Source organism: Neoarius graeffei, chromosome 7 (assembly GCF_027579695.1).
Source record: "Neoarius graeffei isolate fNeoGra1 chromosome 7, fNeoGra1.pri, whole genome shotgun sequence".
In the NCBI taxonomy this organism is placed as follows: Eukaryota; Metazoa; Chordata; class Actinopteri; order Siluriformes; family Ariidae; genus Neoarius; species Neoarius graeffei.
Window position 1 is genome coordinate 80943637 of NC_083575.1, and position 20285 is coordinate 80963921.

A 20285-nucleotide genomic window follows, 5' to 3' on the forward strand; every position below is an offset into this window, starting at 1 on the left:
AACAAAGTTCTATCTCATGATTTAGTTTTGCATAATACTGACTTAGTATCTCATAATTATGACTTGCTGTCTCATAATAACAATATCTAATCTCATGATTTAGTATCTCATTATAATTACTTAGTATCTCATAGTTATGTCTTAGAGTCTCATAATTGTGACTTGCTATCTCATAATAATGAAATCCTGTTCATGATTTAGTATCTCATAATAATGGCTTAGTAGCTCATAATTATGACTTGCTATCTCATAATAACAAAATCCTATCTCATGATTTAGTATCTCATATTTATGACATAGTATCTCATAATTATGACTTGCTATCTCATAATACTGACTTAGTATTTCATAATAATAACTTAGTATCTTATAATTGTGTCTTGCTATCTCATAATAATAAAGTCATGATTTAGTATCGCATAATACTGACTTAGTATCTCATAATAATAACTTAGTATCTCATAATTGTGTCTTACTATCTCATAATAATAAAGTCATGATTTAGTATCGCATAATACTGACTTAGTATCTCATAATTATGACTTGCTATCTCATAATAATGAAATCCTATCTCATGATTTAGTATCTCATCATAATTACTTATTATTTTTTTCGCAGTCGGGTTTCCATCAAATCGTGCACTCTGATTGGCTCGCGAGCGGTCCGGAATCCTACGATCCGGACCCCGGATATGGACCTTTGGCGACTCGCTCATTCACAACAACAAGCATAGTAGCAATTTTTTGTCAACATTTATTTTCGCATTTCTCAGTATAATAGCATTAATTTTACAGCATGGATAGCAATAACGACAGTGTTCACAGCAAAAGTGAGTTTTACTACCCTGATGAAGACGAAATAAAAGAAAACATTTCAGGAGAAAGCTGAAAACCTGTAACTGTTGCTAACGCCAAGCAAATCCAGCAGTTTATTGAGGAGCAAAGGGCAGAAAATACAACAAAAAAGATGACCTACAAACACAGTGTTTTTGGGAAGTTCTGTCGAAACCTAAATGGAAAATTCCGAGCTGATGTAGCTTGTCAAACAGGTTTTTGACGAGCTTGTAGCAGGTTTGTTCTAAATATGTTTTTCCTTTCAGGCGCTCTCATTTTCTCTTAGAATTTGGTAAAGAAAAAAAAACAAATATATTATTTACCAGCTTAAGGTCGGTCCGTATCGTGAAATACCATGACTCGGTCTTGAAAATACTGACCTCGGCCCAGAGGCCTCGGTCAATATTTTCAAGACCTAGGTCACGGTATTTCACGATACAGACCTCCCAGCTGGTAAATAATATATATATGTATCTCATAGTTATGACTTAGAATCTCGTAATTGTGACTTGCTATCTCATAATAAGGAAATCATATCTGATGACTTTATACTGTATCTCATAATTATGACCTCATAATTCAGTAATAAATTACTATCTCATAATAATCCATCCATTATCTGTAGCTGCTTATCCTGTTCTACAGGGTCGCAGGCAAGCTGGAGCCTATCCCAGCTGGCTATGGGCGAGAGGTGGAGTACACCCTGGACAAGTCGCCACATAGACAAACAACCATTCACATTCACACTCATGGTCAATTTAGAGCCACCAATTAGCCTAACCTGCATATCTTTGGATTGTGGAAGAAACCAGAGCACCCGGAGGAAACCCATGTGGACACGGGCAGAACGTGCAAACTCCAAACAGAAAAGCCCTTGCCAGCCACTGGGCTTGAACCTTCATAACCTTCTTGCTGTAAGGCAACAGTGCTAACACTACATATTAATAAGATGGCATAATTTTGAGAAATTGTTCTCATTATTAAGAAGAAACCTTTATTTGTCACATGCACACTTCAAACACAGTGAAATTCATCCTCTGCATTTAACCCATCTGAAGCAGTGAACACACACACACACACACACCCAGAGCAGTGGGCAGCCATACTACAGCGCCCAGGGAGCAGTCGGGGTTAAGTACCTTGCTCAAGGGCATTGACCTAATCGCATGTCTTTGGACTGTGGGGGAAACCGAAGCACCCGGAGGAAACCCACACGGACATGGGGAGAACATGCAAACTCCGCACAGAAAGGCCCTCGCCGGACACGAACCCAGAACCTTCTTGCTGTGAAGCGACTGTGCTAACCACTACACCACCGTGCAGCCTGGTGAGAACTAGTAAGCCATTGTTATTACATAGTCTATCATAATCATGTTCTGAGGGAATTACTGTAAAGACGTAATTATGAGATACGTTCTCATTATTTTGACAAGCTATTATGTGACTTTTTTTTAACAAGTCATGAAAACCAGCTTCCATATAAATGTGATGCCTCCTGAAGAAGAAGAAGAAAAAACAGCCAATGTTCTCCGGAAACTGTACACAGTAGGGGAGAGCGGGGTAAGATGAGCCAGGGGGTAAGATGAGCCACCCCCTGTTTCTAAGAAACAGTAAACAAATGTGACCATGTGACCACATTCAAAGGGGGCCGGGACCATTTACTTACACTTGTGGAGAGGAGCACCACATGTCAAACTAGGTGAGGGACATATTTATAAAAATGTGTTTTTGTGCTTTCTAAGTCAATTCCATGTTTGTCCACAGTGAAGATGATTTAGAGAAGACAAAAGTAGAATAATATGTAGACACATTAGGGTTAAGTTAGTGGCTTTCTAAGCTATGATATGAATGCTAATAAAAATAATTTTGATTAGCCTAATCCCCTTTATTAGCATTTTTCTACAAAATGGTGGCCATGGGGTAAGATGAGCCATTAGATGTGGGGCAAGTTGAGCCACTGGCTCAACTTACCCCATTGGTGGCTGAGCTTACCCAATATGGATGACACTTAAGTTTTCACATTTACTGGTCATATATGACAACAACATATATATATATATATGACATCAGATGAGGAAGACCAGTTGTTAGATGTGGGGGATTATGTTGTGGCAAAATACACGGGGAAGAAGAAAGTGCATTTCTTCATTGGCCAGATAATCAAATTGGATGTCTTCGAAATAGAGGCAAGATTTCTCAAAAGAAGCCAGTCATGCCATGGCTCTGCAAGAAAGCCAACCTTTGTCTTCAAAGAGAAAGATGAGGCTGTCCTGTCAAGACAGGATATTGTGAAAAAATTGCCCTGCCCCTTTACTGTTGGGGGGACAGCACGGAGGGAGAGGCAAATGGTGTTCCCTTGCCATTTGAACGCTTGGAACATTGAATAATGATGAAATGATTGAATGATTGATGGAATGATTGCTGCATGTTTTAGCAATGTTTTAACCTACTGAAAGAAATAAGATTTTTTTGGCACTGTTCTACTGTTTTAGTAATTTCTATAATATAGTATATCTCTCATTCCCTCTCTAACCATCCCTCTTTCTATCTATCTATGCATATCTCTCTCTCTATCCATCTATCTATCCCTCCCTATCCCATCTCGTTCTATCACCTCTTTCTTCATCTCCCCTTCTCTATGCAACGGCCCTATCCCCCACTTGATTGACTTGACTTGATTCATTGATTGCATTTCTAATAATAAAAGTTGTTTACTTTGTTAACCTAACATGTTTTGTGTTGGCTCAGTTTACCCCACACAGTGGCTCATCTTACCCTGTGCATGGGGTAAGTTGAGCCACTTGACATTTTTTTTTCAAGAGGTAATATCACTCTAACCATAAGAGCTTATCAATTATGTTTTGCTCAGATAGTAACAGTACACTTTGAAATTTGGTATGGTGTGTAGACTGGAAGCAAAAATGGCTTTAACATGTAGTTATGATGAAAAATGTAAAAAGTGGCTCATCTTACTCCACTCTCCCCTAAAATCCTCAGTGTTGAATTAACACCCAGAGAGTTGATCTAACACCCTACTGTGTTCTCCATCTCATCTCATTATCTCTAGCCGCTTTATCCTGTTCTACAGGGTCGCAGGCAAGCTGGAGCCTATCCCAGCTGACTACGGGTGAAAGGCGGGGTACACCCTGGACAAGTCGCCAGGTCATCACAGGGCTGACACATAGACACAGACAACCATTCACACTCACATTCACACCTACGGTCAATTTAGAGTCACCAGTTAACCTAACCTGCATGTCTTTGGACTGTGGGGGAAACCGGAGCACCCGGAGGAAACTCACGCGGACACGGGGAGAACATGCAAACTCCGCACAGAAAGGCCCTCGCTGGACACTGCGTTTGAACCCGGAACCTTCTTGCTGCGAAGCAACTGTGCTAACCACTACACCACCGTGCAGCCTGGTGAGAACTAGTAAGCCATTGTTATTACATAGTCTATCATAATCATGTTCTGAGGGAATTACTGTAAAGACGTAATTATGAACTACGTTCTCATTCTTTTAACAGGCTATTATGTGACTTCTTTTTTAACAAGTCATGAAAACCAGCTTCCATATAAATGAAGAAGAAAAAACAGCCTCTGGAAACTGTACACAGTAAAATCCTCAGTGTTGAATTAACACCCAGAGAGTTGATCTAACACCCTACTGTGTTGTCCAATTGGACACAAACGAACTCTGAAGGTGTTAATTCAACACTGGGGGATTTGCTGTGCATGAAGTATACTTTATAAAGACAAAGGGTTGCATGCCAACCAGTGAAAACAGGTTTTATGTCCCTATTAGAAGAAAGATGAGTTTCAGTTTCGTTTCATCTCAGCGCTTAAGTTTCGGTTCTGAGTTTGTTTAGATTCACTTTCACAGGGTTCTCTCTCTAAAGTCAGCTGGAGTTGGGACGCTGTGACAGACAGACAGGACGCTTGGACATCCTGTGAGATTGGAAATGTTTTACTGGGGCAAACTGAACTCGGGGAATGACTCTCCAGCTCAGGGGAGTGATGTGTTTGATGAAGTGTTCCGCAGAACGAGGATCACGGATGTGTCCATGAAGGAGGGGCTCGCGGGGTTCCTCAGGGCCACGGACAGGAAAGTCATCGTAGTGACGTCACACAGGCGTGAGTTCATATTCTCTTTAATGCCACCTAAACATTAAGCCAGTATGTCACTGGGCTGCGACAAATTGCAAACGTCATTCGTGAGAGAGTTTCAGAAGTGTCTTCTCAATTTCCTCGCATGAGTCGCTCCTTCGTCGCTGAAATTTTGAGCATGTTCAAAAAGTTCGTGGACAACATTTCCCTCAAAATAGCCGCAAATGCGTCGCTGGTGTCGCAAAGCCGTCGCGCATCCTTCTCAAGTCAATTTCCGTGAGGCTTCCAGTGTTGCCAGATTGGGCGGTTTTGAATTCTATTTTGCGGGCACTGTACCTATGGAATCAATTTTGTGCCAGAAATGTTCATACAATACTTTTGAAATATCAAACAAAAACGATAAATCAAAATTAAAAAAAAAAGTCAATTTTTTTAGACTGGCAAACAAATTCTATTCGTGTAGATAATCGTGCCAAATATCAGTCTATTACTCTTCAGAAACCTTTTATTTTTGTTCCGTGTCTTTCTCAGTTTTGTTTGACATAATTTATTATGGAGGCGGCACGGTGGTGTAGTGGTTAGCGCTGTCGCCTCACAGCAAGAAGGTCCGGGTTCGAGCCCCGTGGCCGGCGAGGGTCTTTCTGTGTGGAGTTTGCATGTTCTCCCCGTGTCCACGTGGGTTTCCTCCGGGTGCTCCGTTTTCCCCCACAGTCCAAAGACATGCAGGTTAGGTTAACTGGTGACTCTAAATTGACCGTAGGTGTGAATGTGAGTGTGAATGGTTGTCTGTGTCTATGTGTCAGCCCTGTGATGACCTGGCGACTTGTCCAGGGTGTACCCCGCCTTTCGCCCGTAGTCAGCTGGGATAGGCTCCAGCTTGCCTGTGACCCTGTAGAAGGATAAAGCGGCTAGAGATGATGAGATGAGATGAATTTATTTTGGTTGCGATTCCAGCTTTCTCGTTTGCGCTCCCTGACTTTTTGCTTGCAGTTTTGGCACAAATTTCACGTGTGGGTGGGCTGTCCAGGAATGCATTCCCAGTGGCTAACTTGTGTTTGACTGACAGCTACGCCACGGGCGCAGATAGAGGGGGGGACGGGGGGGATTCGTCCCACCCAGATTTCAATTCACCTCGTTCGGTCCCCCCCACTTATAGGGAGGAAAAAACGTCTATGCTGTCTTTCTTTGCATAAGGCAAACCTCACGGAAAAATCAAAAGACTAATTACCATTCGGTTTATTGAGGTGCACAGCAGTGTATACATAGTTGCAACAACTCACATAAAACAAAACAAAGACTGATATTCGGTTGGTTGAGCTGCGCAGACTGCACAGGTTGCGAGCTTGAGCTTGGTTGCTATGGTAACCCACAAGAAGTTTGACAGGCATATCGGGGTTGGGGTTGGTTTGCTGGCAGCTTTGTCCCCCCCCAGTTTTTTGTCCCCCCCAGTTCAAAAAACGTATCTGCGCCCCTGAGCTACGCTCAGCCATTCCCTACTCGAATTCTGGCGGACTGTTTGACGAGTGACCGATCCATTGACGGTAAACAAGGATCGAGTGGACTTCAGTGGCGACTATGATATTGAATTAATTCAACAAAGTGTAAGTACGGGACAAATGTGTTGTATGTGTTGCAGTAGTACACATTATGCAGGCGTGTTTAACGTTAGCAAGACAGCTATTATATTGGGTAGTGGAGCTAAGGCTAAGATTTGACTTGCCACTAAACACCTGCATAATGTGCACTACTGCAACACATACAACACATTTGTCCCGTACTTACACTTTGTTGAATTAATTCAATATCATAGTCGCCACTGAAGTCCACTCGATCCTTGTTTATCGTCAATGGATCGGTCACTCGTCAAACAGTCCGCCAAAATCCGAGTCGGAAATGGCCGCAACAGCTTCTGAGGGAATCGCTGAGCGTAGCTGTCAGTCAAACACAAGTTAGCCAATGGGAATGTATTCCTGGACAGCCCACCCACATGTGAAGTTTGTGCCAAAACTGCAAGCAAAAAGTCAGGGAGCACAAACGAGAAAGCTGGAATCGCAACCAAAATAAATTACGTCAAACAAAACTGAGAAAGACGCGGACCAAAAATAAAAGGTTTCTGAAGAGTAATAAACTGATATTTTGCACGATTACATGAATAATTTGTTTGCCAGTCTAAAAAAAATGACTTTTTAAAAAAAATGTAATTTTGATTTATCGTTTTTGTTTGATATTTCAAAAGTATTGTATGAACATTTTTGGCACAAAATTGCAGCCTGTTGGAATATGGGTTGTTTTATAATCAGGGTACGCAAGCTAAAAATCACATTTAACACTTATTATCTTCAATATCAAAAGGCTTGACTAAATAAACTTAGTTGTTTATTGTAGCCCTGTGATAGCTCTATTTACCATGCAAAAAAAAAAAATTTGGTGATAACGTTATTTTTGGTGAATGTATGGCAATATATGTCATATTTAGCAAAATTACTCATGTCATTTAGAAAAAGTGCTTTTTTGACCACAGGTAGCTCCAAAAGGGATGCGCTTAAATCATTCTTTACCATAAAACAAATATTTGGTTCCATATCATTGGAAACATAGCTAAGTTTTAATGTTGAATGCTAGTAAGTTTTCAGACTATTTTGATCAAATTAGTATGTAATTGTGTCAAAAAAATGTCCTCTCCGAGACAGCTAATTTTCCAATATAAAATAACATATCTAAAATTATTATTTTCATCCTAAAATGTGGTCAAGATATCGGGGCATAAATATTAGAGACAACTAACACAAAGCTTACAGCCTTAAAAGCACTATGGAAGTAGTGGATTCTGAATTGTCAAAAAAAAATGTCCTCTCCGAGAATCACTTCATTTGTTTCTCCCATCTTATAGCAGATTACACAAAACTACCATACACATATATCAAAAAATTACTTGCAATCTGTTCTTTAACTTGTCCTTTACTTAAAAACTGGTACAAGAACCAGTTTGAATCAATTTGAATTTTGGACCCCTGTGACACAAACTTTGTACCCAGATTGTAAAACAACCCATATGTTAAGAACAAGAAAGCAGTAAGGACATTGAAAACCCTGAAGGTCTCAAAACTCATACAGTATAATTGACTTCCTCTGGCTTTTTGTTTTTGTTTTTTTTTGTGCTTGTTTGTTTTGTTTGTTCCCTTGCATTGTTGAGAACTGACAGACATTGTACCTCTTTGTTTGTTAAATAAATAATTTAAAAAAATTTCTACTTTGCGGGCAAAAAATGGCTTTGGGCTGGTTGACAAAAATTGGGCGGGTTTGGCATTAGTTCAGCGGGTTTTTATCAGATGTTTATAAATATTTTGCACCAGCGTTCTGTGTGAGAATGCAGCCAGAGACACTTATATAGCCTTAGAAGGACTTTGATGCAGCACATTCTATGTACTATCTACGTCCACTAGTCTACATCCAATCCAATCCAATCCATATTAAACACTCTGTGACCCAATCAGAGATCGCGGGCATCACACGACCCAGAGTGCAGTTAGTGAACGATGGCTAGTCAAGATGCCAAAGTGGGCAAAATACAAATAAAAGTACAGAAAGGGGGCAGCACGGTGGTGTAGTGGTTAGCACTGTCGCCTCACAGCAAGAAGGTTCTGGGTTCGAGCCCGGTGGCCGGCTAGGGCCTTTCTGTGCGGAGCTTGCATGTTCTCCCCGTGTCCGCGTGGGTTTCCTCTGGGTGCTCCGGTTTCCCCCACAGTCCAAAGACATGCAGGTTAGGTTAACTGGTGACTCTAAATTGACCGTAGGTGTGAATGTGAGTGTGAATGGTTGTCTGTGTCTATGTGTCAGCCCTGTGATGACCTGGCGACTTGTCCAGGGTGTACCCCACCTTTCGCCCGTAGTCAGCTGGGATAGGCTCCAGCTTGCCTGTGACCCTGTAGAAGGATAAAGCGGCTACAGATAATGAGATGAGATGAGAGAAGTACAGAAAGGAGTGGGAAAACGACCCAGATTTAAAGTTATGGATAGTTTCATCTTAGATATTTTAAACAACCAAAATCGAGCATTGGCCTAAATTAATCATTAACAATAAACATTAATCTCATTAAGTATTATTTAAACAAAAAAATCGATGTAACTGTAAGACTAATATGAATGTGTGTAATGTAGTGCAGAAACTGAACTCATAAACTAGTAAATAAGAATGACACAATCCATTTTCCATTTTCTCTTCTCATGTTACATTCAGCCATGCATCGTAGCCTAACTTTTTTTTTATTGAAGTATATAAAACAGGTACGATGTAACAAATCCACAAAAATCAGGATAAAAGATGAAGAATATCCATGGATGTAGACAAAAATAAATTAAGCAGAATAACTAGGCCTATAAAATTAATAAAACAAACAGGATAAATAAAAAGATAAATAAATAAAAGACAAATAAAAAATAAATAACCTCAGCAATGCAGATGTTAGATATGCATCGTAGCCTAACATAGCCTACATAATATTATGCATGTGCGTCACCTACTGGTGCATGTAGGATTCAGAACACAGCAGATGATTGCAAAGTTATAATCTGATTCAACCATACATAGCCTAGTACCAGACAGCAGATTTTTCACCTCCAGCACTGACGGTCTCATGTTGCCATTTAGAAGTTGTTTGCATTGTTGTTCGATTTACAAATAGTATACTGGTCTTTAGCTGCATATTTTTACTTTACAAGATAGGCATCAAGTACATTTTACATGTTGGGCAGTTTTAAGTGCATTTTGGCGGGTTTTGAACATATTATGGGCTGGAAAACGTCAGCAGTATCTGGCAACACTGGAGGCTTCCTCGACTTCCCTGCCTGCCGAGGAAGGTTGGTTCAGCCACAGGTCTCATCAGCACAATGGACAGCACCTGGTGGGTTTGGGTGACACTTTTCCGAATAGTCGAGTCCATGACAGTCTCATCTCATCTCATCTCATCTCATCTCATCTCATCTCATCTCATCTCATCTCATCTCATCTCATTATCTCTAGCCGCTTTATCCTGTTCTGCAGGGTTGCAGGCAAGCTGGAGCCTATCCCAGCTGACTACGGGTGAAAGGCGGGGTACACCCTGGACAAGTCGCCAGGTCATCACAGGGCTGACACATAGACACAGACAACCATTCACACTCACATTCACACCTACGGTCAATTTAGAGTCACCAGTTAACCTAACCTGCATGTCTTTGGACTGTGGGGGAAACCGGAGCACCCGGAGGAAACCCACGTGGACACGGGGAGAACATGCAAACTCCACACAGAAAGGCCCTCGCCGGCCACGGGGCTCAAACCCAGACCTTCTTGCTGTGAGGCGACAGCGCTAACCACTACACCACCGTGCCGCCCGGACTCAGTTCCTGTCCACAAATATATATATATATATATATATATATATATATATATATATATATATATATATATATATATATATATACAGACAGTGCTCGGCATAAATGAGTATGCCCCCTTTGAAAAGTAACATCTCATCTCATTATCTCATTATCTCTAGCCGCTTTATCCTTCTACAGGGTCGCAGGCGAGCTGGAGCCTATCCCAGCTGACTACGGGTGAAAGGCGGGGTACACCCTGGACAAGTCGCCAGGTCATCACAGGGCTGACACATAGACACAGACAACCATTCACACTCACATTCACACCTACGGTCAATTTAGAGTCACCAGTTAACCTAACCTGCATGTCTTTGGACTGTGGGGGAAACCGGAGCACCCGGAGGAAACCCACGTGGACACGGGGAGAACATGCAAACTCCACATAGAAAGGCCCTCACCGGCCACGGGGCTCAAACCCAGACCTTCTTGCTGTGAGGCGACAGCGCTAACCACTACACGACCATGCCACCCCTAAACAATATCTCAATGGACACAAACAATTTCCAAAATGTTGACAAGACAAATTAGATTAGATTAGATAGAACTTTATTGATCACTTTGGGTGGGTTCCCTCAGGGAAATTAAGATTCCAGCAGCATCATTACACTATAAACAGAGAATAGAAAATAGAGAAAAAAAAAACTTCTAGATAAATTAAATTAAGTATTTACATATACAAATATAAAAAGAATAAGATATGGGGAAGGAAGGAAGGGGGGAGGGGAAAAAAGGGGGGGCGGCAGGAGATATATTGCACTTTATATTGCACATTGTCCGGTATTGCTTATTGTTAGGCTTGGCTATTGCTCCTTCCTGTCCTCTGTGCTCCTGTTACCCCTCCTCTCCCCCAGAGAGGAGTTGTACAGTCTGATGGCGTGAGGGACAAAGGAGTTTTTAAGTCTGTTTGTCCTGCACTTGGGAAGGAGCATTCTGTCACTGAACAGACTCCTCTGGTTGCTGATGACGGTGTGCAGAGGGTGACTGGCATCGTCCATGATGTTCAATAGTTTGTCCATAGTCCTCTTCTCTGCCACCGTCACCAGAGAGTCCAGCTTCATACTGACCACAGAGCCGGCCCGCCTGATCAGTTTGTCCAGCCTGGATGTGTCCTTCTTGGATGTGCTGCCCCCCCAGCACACCACGGTGTAAAACAGGACACTGGCGACCACAGACTGATAGAACATCCACAGGAGTTTCCTGCAGATGTTAAAGGACCGCAGCCTTTAATATAACATCTGTTTAACTTATAACAGGAAAGTAAGGTTAATAATATAACTTAGATTACACATTTTTTCAGTTTTACTCAAATGAGGGTGGTGCAAAAATGAGTACACTCCACAACAAAAACTACTACATCTAGTACTTTGTATGGCCTCCATGATTTTTAATGACAGCACCAAGACTTCTAGGCATGGAATGAATAAGTTGGTGACATTTTGCAACATCAATCTTTTTCCATTCTTCAACAGTGACCTCTTTTAGTGACTGGATGCTGGATGGAGAGTGATGCTCAACTTGTCTCTTCAGAATTCCCCATAGGTGTTCGATTGGGTTCAGATCAGGAGATATATTTGGCCACTGAATCACTTTCACCCTGTTCTTCTTCAGAAATCCAACAGTGGCCTTAGATGTGTGTTTAGGATCATTGTCATGTTGGAAAAGTGCACAACGACCAAGGGCATGGAGTGATGGTAGCATCTTCTCTTTCAGTATAGAGCAATACATCTGTGAATTCATGATGCCATCAATGAAATGCAGCTCCCTGACACCAGCAGCACTCATGCAGCCCCACATAAGGACACTGCCACCACCATGTTTCACTGTAGGCACCATGCATTTTTCTTTGTATTCCTCACCTTTGCGACGCCATACAGTTTTGAAGCCATCAGTTCCAAAAACATTTATCTTGGTCTCATCACTCCAGAGTATAGAGTCCCAGTAGTCTTCATCTTTGTCAGCATGGGCCCTGGCAAACTCTATGCGGGCTTTTTTGTGCCTGGGCTTTAGGAGAGGCTTCTTTCATGGACGGCATCCATGCATGCCATTCCTCTGCAGTGTATGCCGTATTGTGTCACGGGAAATAGTCACCCCAGTTTGGCTTTCTACTTCTTTAGATAACTGCAGTGAACTTGTATGCCGATTTTCTTCAACCCTCCTCATCAGAAGACGCTCCTGTCGAGGTGTTAACTTCCGTGGACGACCTGGACGTCTCTGTGAGATGGTTGCAGTTCCATCTTTCTTAAATTTTTGTACCACTTTTGCTACAGTATTCTGACTGATAAGTAAAGTTTTGCTGATCTTCTTGTAGCCTTCACCTTTGTGATGTAAAGAAATTATTTTCTTCGGGGAATTCTGAAGAGACAAGTTGAGCATCACTCTCCATCCAGCATCCAGTCACTAAAAGAGGTCATTGTTGAAGAATGGAAAAAGATTGATGTTGCAAAATGTCGCCAACTTGTTCATTCCATGCCTAGAAGACTTGGTGCTGTCATTAAAAATCATGGAGGCCATACAAAGTACTAGATGTAGTAGTTTTTGTTGTAGGGTGTACTCGTTTTTGCACCACCCTAATTTGAGTAAAACTGAAAAAAATGTGTAATCTAAGTTATATTATTAACCTTACTTTCACGTTATAAGCTGAGCACTGTATATATATATATATATATATATATATATATATATATATATATATATATATATATATATATCTCAGAGAGAGAGAGAGAGAGAGAGGAGCAATTTGCAGCAGATCAGTAATCGTCAGCGGTGTATGTCTGTGCAGTCCTTAATCAATCACTACATACTGTTCAAGATGATGGAAGGTTAAACCACACTGGCTGAAAGTAAACAAAGGGTTGAGTCTGACTGTTCATTCCGCTCTAAAAGTGGAAGTCTAAAATGCTTTTATCAGCACAGATACATGTTTATACCATCGGGCAAACACAACCTGTCAGTTGGCTGTCACTTGAGTATGTGACCGTGTGTGTGTGTGTGTGTGTGTGTGTGTGAGATAAGAAAACTCCACTGTAAAACCAAAGTGAAAAGCCTCCGATCCCTGGCTTTAGCCTTGGCTTTCTTGATCGCGGCAACAATTAGAAGATATGTTGCAGCCCTCAGCATGTCAACCTGGTCCTCATCCAAATTTGGATCATCATCCAGTAGTGTCTGCACTTCTTCCCTGAGGTCCATCGTGATATCTGGTGAAAATATGATCGTCGGATTGGAGAGGGCTCCAAATATATGGTTCAAATTTCTCAAACATCACGCATAGCTGTCGCACGAATATTGCACGACATACCTGTAGCATGACTGTAGCATGACACGACATACCTGTAGCATGTATACCTGTAGCATGACTGTCGCATGACTGTTATGTGACTGTCGCACGACACTCACAAATTTGAAAAAAATCGCAATTGTGTCTCGCGATTGTCACGCGACATTCATGCTACAGGTATACGAACTTCTTGCGAATTTTTGGCCACAGTTCGCCGGGAGTTCTTGTGGCATTCGTGCAACACTTGTGCGACATACGGAAACGTCGTATCAATTCAGTGTGATCCCAAGTGAAAACTGTCACTAATTTGCATATTTTATCACAATTGTTGCGTCTCCAACTAGTCGCAGGCTGTCACAGCCCAGTGAGATACTAGCTTTACAGTCTCAGGGGTAAGGGCCAGGCTGTCAAAAACACCAAGTATTCATTTATACAGCAAAGAACTACAGGTTACCAAACAGGACTTTTAGGATTTTCAGAATTCATATACAGTCTTCTTCTTCTTTTGGCTGCTCCTGATTAGGGGTCGCCACAGAGGATCTTTCGTCTCCATTGCTCCCTGTCTTCCACATCCTTCTCTACCACACCTGCCACTTTCATGTCCTCTCTCATCACATCCATGTATCTCCTCTTTGGCCTTCCTCGTTTTCGTGTGCCTGGCAGCAGAGGTGGACAAAGTACCCAACTTCATTACTTAAGTCAAAGTACAGATCTCACTGGTCAAATGTTACTCCGATACAAGTGAAAGTTGTCCAGTCAAATTTTTACTTAAGTTAAAGTACTGAAGTACTTGCTTTTAAAAATACTTAAGTATTAAAAGTACATTTTCTGTCAACGCATCGTTGTATTATTGCCACAACGCTTACAAAACCTAGGCTACATTCACACTGCAGGCTGAAGTGACTCAAATCCGATCTTTTCGCCCCTATGTGACCTGTATCCGATCTTTTATTGACAATATGAACGACACAGATCCGATTTTTTCAAATCCGACCCAGGCCGTTTGGATATGTGGTCCTAATTCCGATTCCTATCCACTCTTTTCATATGCGACTTCAGTCTGAACCGCCAGGTCGCATTCATCCGACTTACACGTCATCAACAAGCCACAAACGTCACTATTCTGCGCTGAAGTAGGCGGCGGGTCTCTCAAAAAAAGTTACAACAACATGGCGCATGACATCAATGCGAGGGACGCTTCGGGCTGTGAAGGTTCTGAATCTTCTCAATGGAAGGACGCAGAGGTTAGGGAGCTGATTTCCATTTGGGGGGATACAGCTATTCAAGCTAGATTGGATGGGTCATACCGCAACCGGACGGTTTTACTTCCGTAAACACTGGCCATGCTCACTGCGTGTGACGTCGTCGTATCCTGCAATGCGCATGCGGAACACTTTTAGGTCGCTTTTCATTCATACTGAGGATCACATACAAGTCGCATATATTTGTTAATGTGAACGACCTCACAAAAAAATCGGATTTCACAAAAAAATCGGAATTGAGCATTAAGCCTTGCAGTGTGAACGTAGCGCTAATGCCTCTGAAGCAACCGACTGGATTTTCTGACAAGTTTGTCGAACCTGTAGAGCTGAAACTCCACCTGACATCCTAGCAAACTCTTTTCAAACTTGAAATCATATTGGGTATCTAATGCTACTAGAAAAGAAAGATTTCTACATTCTGTTTATTTGGCAAGATTATGCTAAAGTCAACGTTATTCATTTTAGCATAACTCAGTTTTTGCATGCTAAATAACAGTGTCCAAGTTAACTAGCTCTGTATTAACGTTAGTCGTGGACAAGGCTACGGCAACTTGGCGGGCAAATCCATAGAAAGTCATTTGACGAACCAGACTGCATAGCTATTGCAACATTATCGCTAGCTCTAAAAGCACAGACAACTTCGTTGCAAGCTTTCTCTTGAAATAAAATGTTTACAGACCTCAATATGCTTCCGCAGGATGGGTGGTGAGTTTTTGTAGGCCGTGATGTGGTTAGTTTATCGACAAACAAAGTAAACATTTAAAACGAAATGAATCTTTAATCCTTTCAGAAAACCGAAACATGGGTTCTAGGTAAAGCCATGAGTGTGTTTGCATTCTCCAGAAAAAATGCTTCCTTCCATTCTGCCATCACTTGATCGTGTTAAATAATACTGCTGAGAACTTGAACTTGATTTTATACAGTCTATGGACGTGACGTGACGTGACCCTAGTGATTACTGACAGGCTGTCTCAGTGTCACCTGCGGAAAAACCAATCATGCTTTATAGAAGAAAACAAAAAGCATTCACTTTCAAAGCTGCTTCATAGTAACGAGTAACGAGGACCTTGACAGAAATGTAGTGGAGTGAAAAGTACAATATTTGTCTTTCAAATGTAGTGAAGTTAAAGTCATAAGTTTACAAAAAAAATTAAAAATACTCCAGTAAAGTACAGATACTCAAAAAGTGTACTTAAGTACAGTACTCAAGTAAATGTACTTCGTTACTGTCCACCTCTGCCTGGCAGCTCCATCCTCAACATTCTCCTTCCAACATGCTCTGCATCTCTTCTCAGGATGTGCCCGTACCGTCTCAGTCTCATCTCTCTTAGCTTAATTCCCAAGCTCTCTACATGTGCTGTCCCTCTGATGTGCTCGTTCCTTATCCTGTCCAACCTTGTCACTCCCATCGCAAACCTTAACATCCTCAACTCCGCCACCTCCAACTTTGTTTCCTGTCTCTTCGTTAAGGGTACTGTCTCCAATCCATACATCACAGCTGGTCTCACTACCGTCTTATACATCTTACTTTTCACTTTTGCTGGGACTTTCCGATCACAAATGACTCCCGAAATCCTTCTCCAACTGCTCCATCCTGCCTGCACTCTCTTTCTCACCTCACTATCGCAGCCCCCATTTTCCTGCACAGTTGACCACAGGTACTTGAATTCACCAACTTTCTTTACGTCTACTCCTTGCATCTTCACTACACTCTCATCCCCATTCTCATTGATGCGCATGTATTCTGTTTTGCTCCTGCTCACCTTCATTCCTCTTCGTTCCAATGCATCCCTCCATCTCTCCAAACCCAGCTCAACCTCCTTTCTACTTTCAGTCTACAGCATTTCTTTACATGTGCCTCAGACTTTTGTATAGTCATATTATATACAGTACTGTACAGAAGTCTGAGGCACATGTAAAGAAGTGCTGTAGACCAAAATGGCTTAAAAGATAATGAAATGAAATGTTTCAACATTTAAAAAATACCATAAACAGCAAGCAGTAAGCTATAATAAATGAAACAAGTCGGTATTTGGTGTGAGATGACCCTTTGCTTAAAAAAAAAGAATAGTGAGTGCAGTTTTATAAGGAAAAGAGCTGTAGATTTTACGGAGCAGGCGACACAGTGGTGTAGTGGTTAGCACTGTCGCCTCACAGCAAGAAGGTCCTGGGTTCGAGCCCAGTGGCTGGCGAGGGCCTTTCTGTGTGGAGTTGGCATGTTCTCCCCGTGTCTGCGTGGGTTTCCTCCGGGTGCTCCGGTTTCCCCCACAGTCCAAAGACATGCAGGTTAGGCTAATCGGTGGCTCTAAATTGACCATAGGTGTGAATGTGAGTGTGAATGGTTATTTGTCTCTGTGTCAGCCCTGCGATAACATGGCGACTTGTCCAGGGTGTACCCCGCCTCTCGCCCGTAGTCAGCTGGGATAGGCTCCAGCTTGCCTGCGACCCTATAGAACAGGATAAAGCGGCTAGAGATAATGAGATGAGATGAGATGAGATGAGATGAGATCTTACAGAACCAGCCACAGTTCTTCTGGACACTTTGACCGTCACACTCGCATCTTCATTTGCACCAAAGCCCAGTAGCCTTCATCATGTTTTCTTTTTTAATCTGAAAAGTGGTCTCTTATGGAATATGCTGCTCAGATACATTTTTTCCCCTGTAACATTTAATTTTTGCTGGAAAACGAACGCTTTGAACACTAAAATGTGTTTTGTACTGACTCGATAATGTCCCATCTCATTATCTCTAGCCGCTTTATCCTTCTACAGGGTCGCAGGCAAGCTGGAGCCTATCCCAGCTGACTACGGGCAAAAGGCGGGGTACATCCTGCCATTCACACCCACATTCACACCTATGGTCAATTTAGAGTCACCAGTTAACCTAACCTGCATGTCTTTGGACTGTGAGGGAAACCGGAGCACCCGGAGGAAACCCACACGAACACGGGGAGAACATGCAAACTCCACACAGAAAGGCCTTTGCCGGCCACGGGGCTCGAACCCGGACCTTCTTGCTGTGAGGCGACAGTGCTAACCACTACACCACCGTACCGCCCCCAATGTAGAAGTTATAAAATAGAAATCTATAATAAAGATTCTATGACAAAAACTAGGGTGTGTAAGACTTTTGCACAGTGCTGTATTCAATAATTGGCTTAGATATTGCAATAAATAAATATTAAGTAGCAGCCAAATAATTTAATTATTATGTTCTGATTTAACTTCAGTATTATTTATTTATTCCCACATTAACTACATATTTAATAATTGAATTATACCATAGGAGCCCAACTTCAATTCAGTTTCAGTTCGGGGGGGGTTTATGAATATGCAAATGCAATACTTATACATACATATGCAAATTATTAAAATATGTATGCATATATCTATATACATTCACTAGCCACTTTATTAGGTACACCCATACACCTGCTGTTTGATGCAGTTCTCTAATCAGCCAATCCCTTGATGCATAAAATCATGCAGATACAAATCAAGCACTTCAATCCCTGTTCACGTAAAACATCAGCTTGGGAAAAATTGTGACAAAGTGTGACTTCCATTGTGGCATGGGTGTTGGTGCCAGATAGACTAGTTTGAGTATTTCAAAAACTGCTGATTTCCTGGGGTTTTCACACACAACAGTCTCTAGAGTTTACACATAATGGTGCGAAAAACACTGAGTGAGTGACAGGTCTGTGGGTGGAAACGTCTTCTTGATAAGAGAGGTCAGAGGAAAATGGCCAGGGGTGGGTTTCCCAAAAGCCTCTTAATGCTAAGAGCATCTTAACTTGGAGAGAGTGTGTTCATTGTGTTGCTCGCTCTACCATTTAAAGGCGTACCAAATATAATATATACAGTTGCTGATGTGACAAAGTAACGTATTCTTAAGTATTCTATCAAATTTATATACTAAAAAACAACGAAATATCTTGGTAATTGTAAATATAATACTTTATACGCTAAACCGCACAAGAGTCACCATTTTTAAAAGACCGTGACGTCAGCGCTACCCACTGCACTAGCGGAACTCTCCGAAATAGAGGAGATAAGCGTGTAATCATGGCGTCGGGCGCATCAAGTGAAAGCGACAGCTCTGTCGAATCATACGAAGAGATCCCGCAAGACACACTGCAAGCAAGCTATGGCTTAGAAGGGTACCAGTTTGAACCTAGGAGAGGTACTATGTAGTGGAAGTTCATTATGTCTAACTATTAAAGCTATTTTAAGTTCGTTTCTTAAGACAAGGATTTTTTAAGATGTTACCTTGTTGACAGTTTCGGCGAGAATCTTCCGCCTTCTTCAAAACAGTCACCAGATGTCGAGTGGTGACGTGCCTTATCAGCTGATGTTACGCTACGGAGGCGTGAACGTCCCGCCCAATTTGACAGGTAGCTTACGCCTCCTGCTGTCAGGTCGCTCCCCCAGGACACATCTGGTGACTGTTTTGAAGAAGGCGGAAGATTCTCGCCGAAACTGTCAACAAGGTAACATCTTAAAAAATCCTTGTCTTAAGAAACGAACTTAAAATAGCTAGGAGAGGTACTCTCGACTCCGGTGATGAAATAAGAGAAGAAAGCTCAGATGACGGCGAGGATGAGACTGATGCTGACCATGGGCATGGCGAGCGTGGGGCAGAGCGTCTGCGTGCAGGTGACACGGCGTGGTGCTCGTGCGGAAAATGTAACGTGGAGTTGCTCACGAGTCCAGCAGAATTTATTTGCTGCAATGAGATAGGCGCCACCCGTGGACTTGCGAAATCGTCGCAAGAGGCAGAAACAGGTATTTCACACGTGCTATTCCCAACCTCAATGAGCCAACACAACTGGGCACATACATACGTCATGAGTGTTACGCAGAGAAAATGAACGTGCATTCTGATTGGATAAAATTAATATCATGGCGGGCTGTTCAAACTGCGGAAATAGTTTGCTCGAGCTACTTTCAAAACACTATAACTTTCCAACCTTAGAACAAAAAACTTTTGTAAGTCTTGAATAAGGTTCGTTAATGTGTGTTTTATTGTTATATTTACTCTATATATTGCCCTCTGTTCCCCTTTAAGGATGATCTTTGTGCTACGATGCTTTTGGGAAACTCATCCCAGATTGGTTCAAGGTGCCAGGAAGGATATAGTAACTCATATAATCACTCTTTACAACCGTGGTGAGCAGAAAAGCATCTGAGTGTATATATATATATATATACATACAGTGCCTTACAGTGTTGCAGCCTGGAACTGAAATGGATTTGATGCAAAACATATGCACACCCCTTCTAATGCACAACATGGGTCAAAAATGACCCGCATTCATTTTCCAGGCTATTTCATGCTGACTGAGTTTTTCTTTGCTCTATCTTTTGAAATCAATTTATTTTATGAT

At 41.9% G+C, this 20285-nt stretch overlaps 1 protein-coding gene across 1 annotated transcript in view; it reads left to right on the plus strand.

Moving 5' to 3' along the window:
* Positions 1 to 4796: 4796 nt before the first annotated feature.
* LOC132888932 (probable E3 ubiquitin-protein ligase HERC3) overlaps positions 4797 to 20285 on the plus strand; it is a 65143-nt gene continuing 49654 nt past the window's right edge. The window contains exon 1 of the mRNA XM_060925022.1: positions 4797 to 4968. Coding sequence (XP_060781005.1) covers positions 4797 to 4968 — 172 coding nt within the window. The remainder of the gene's footprint in view (positions 4969 to 20285) is intronic.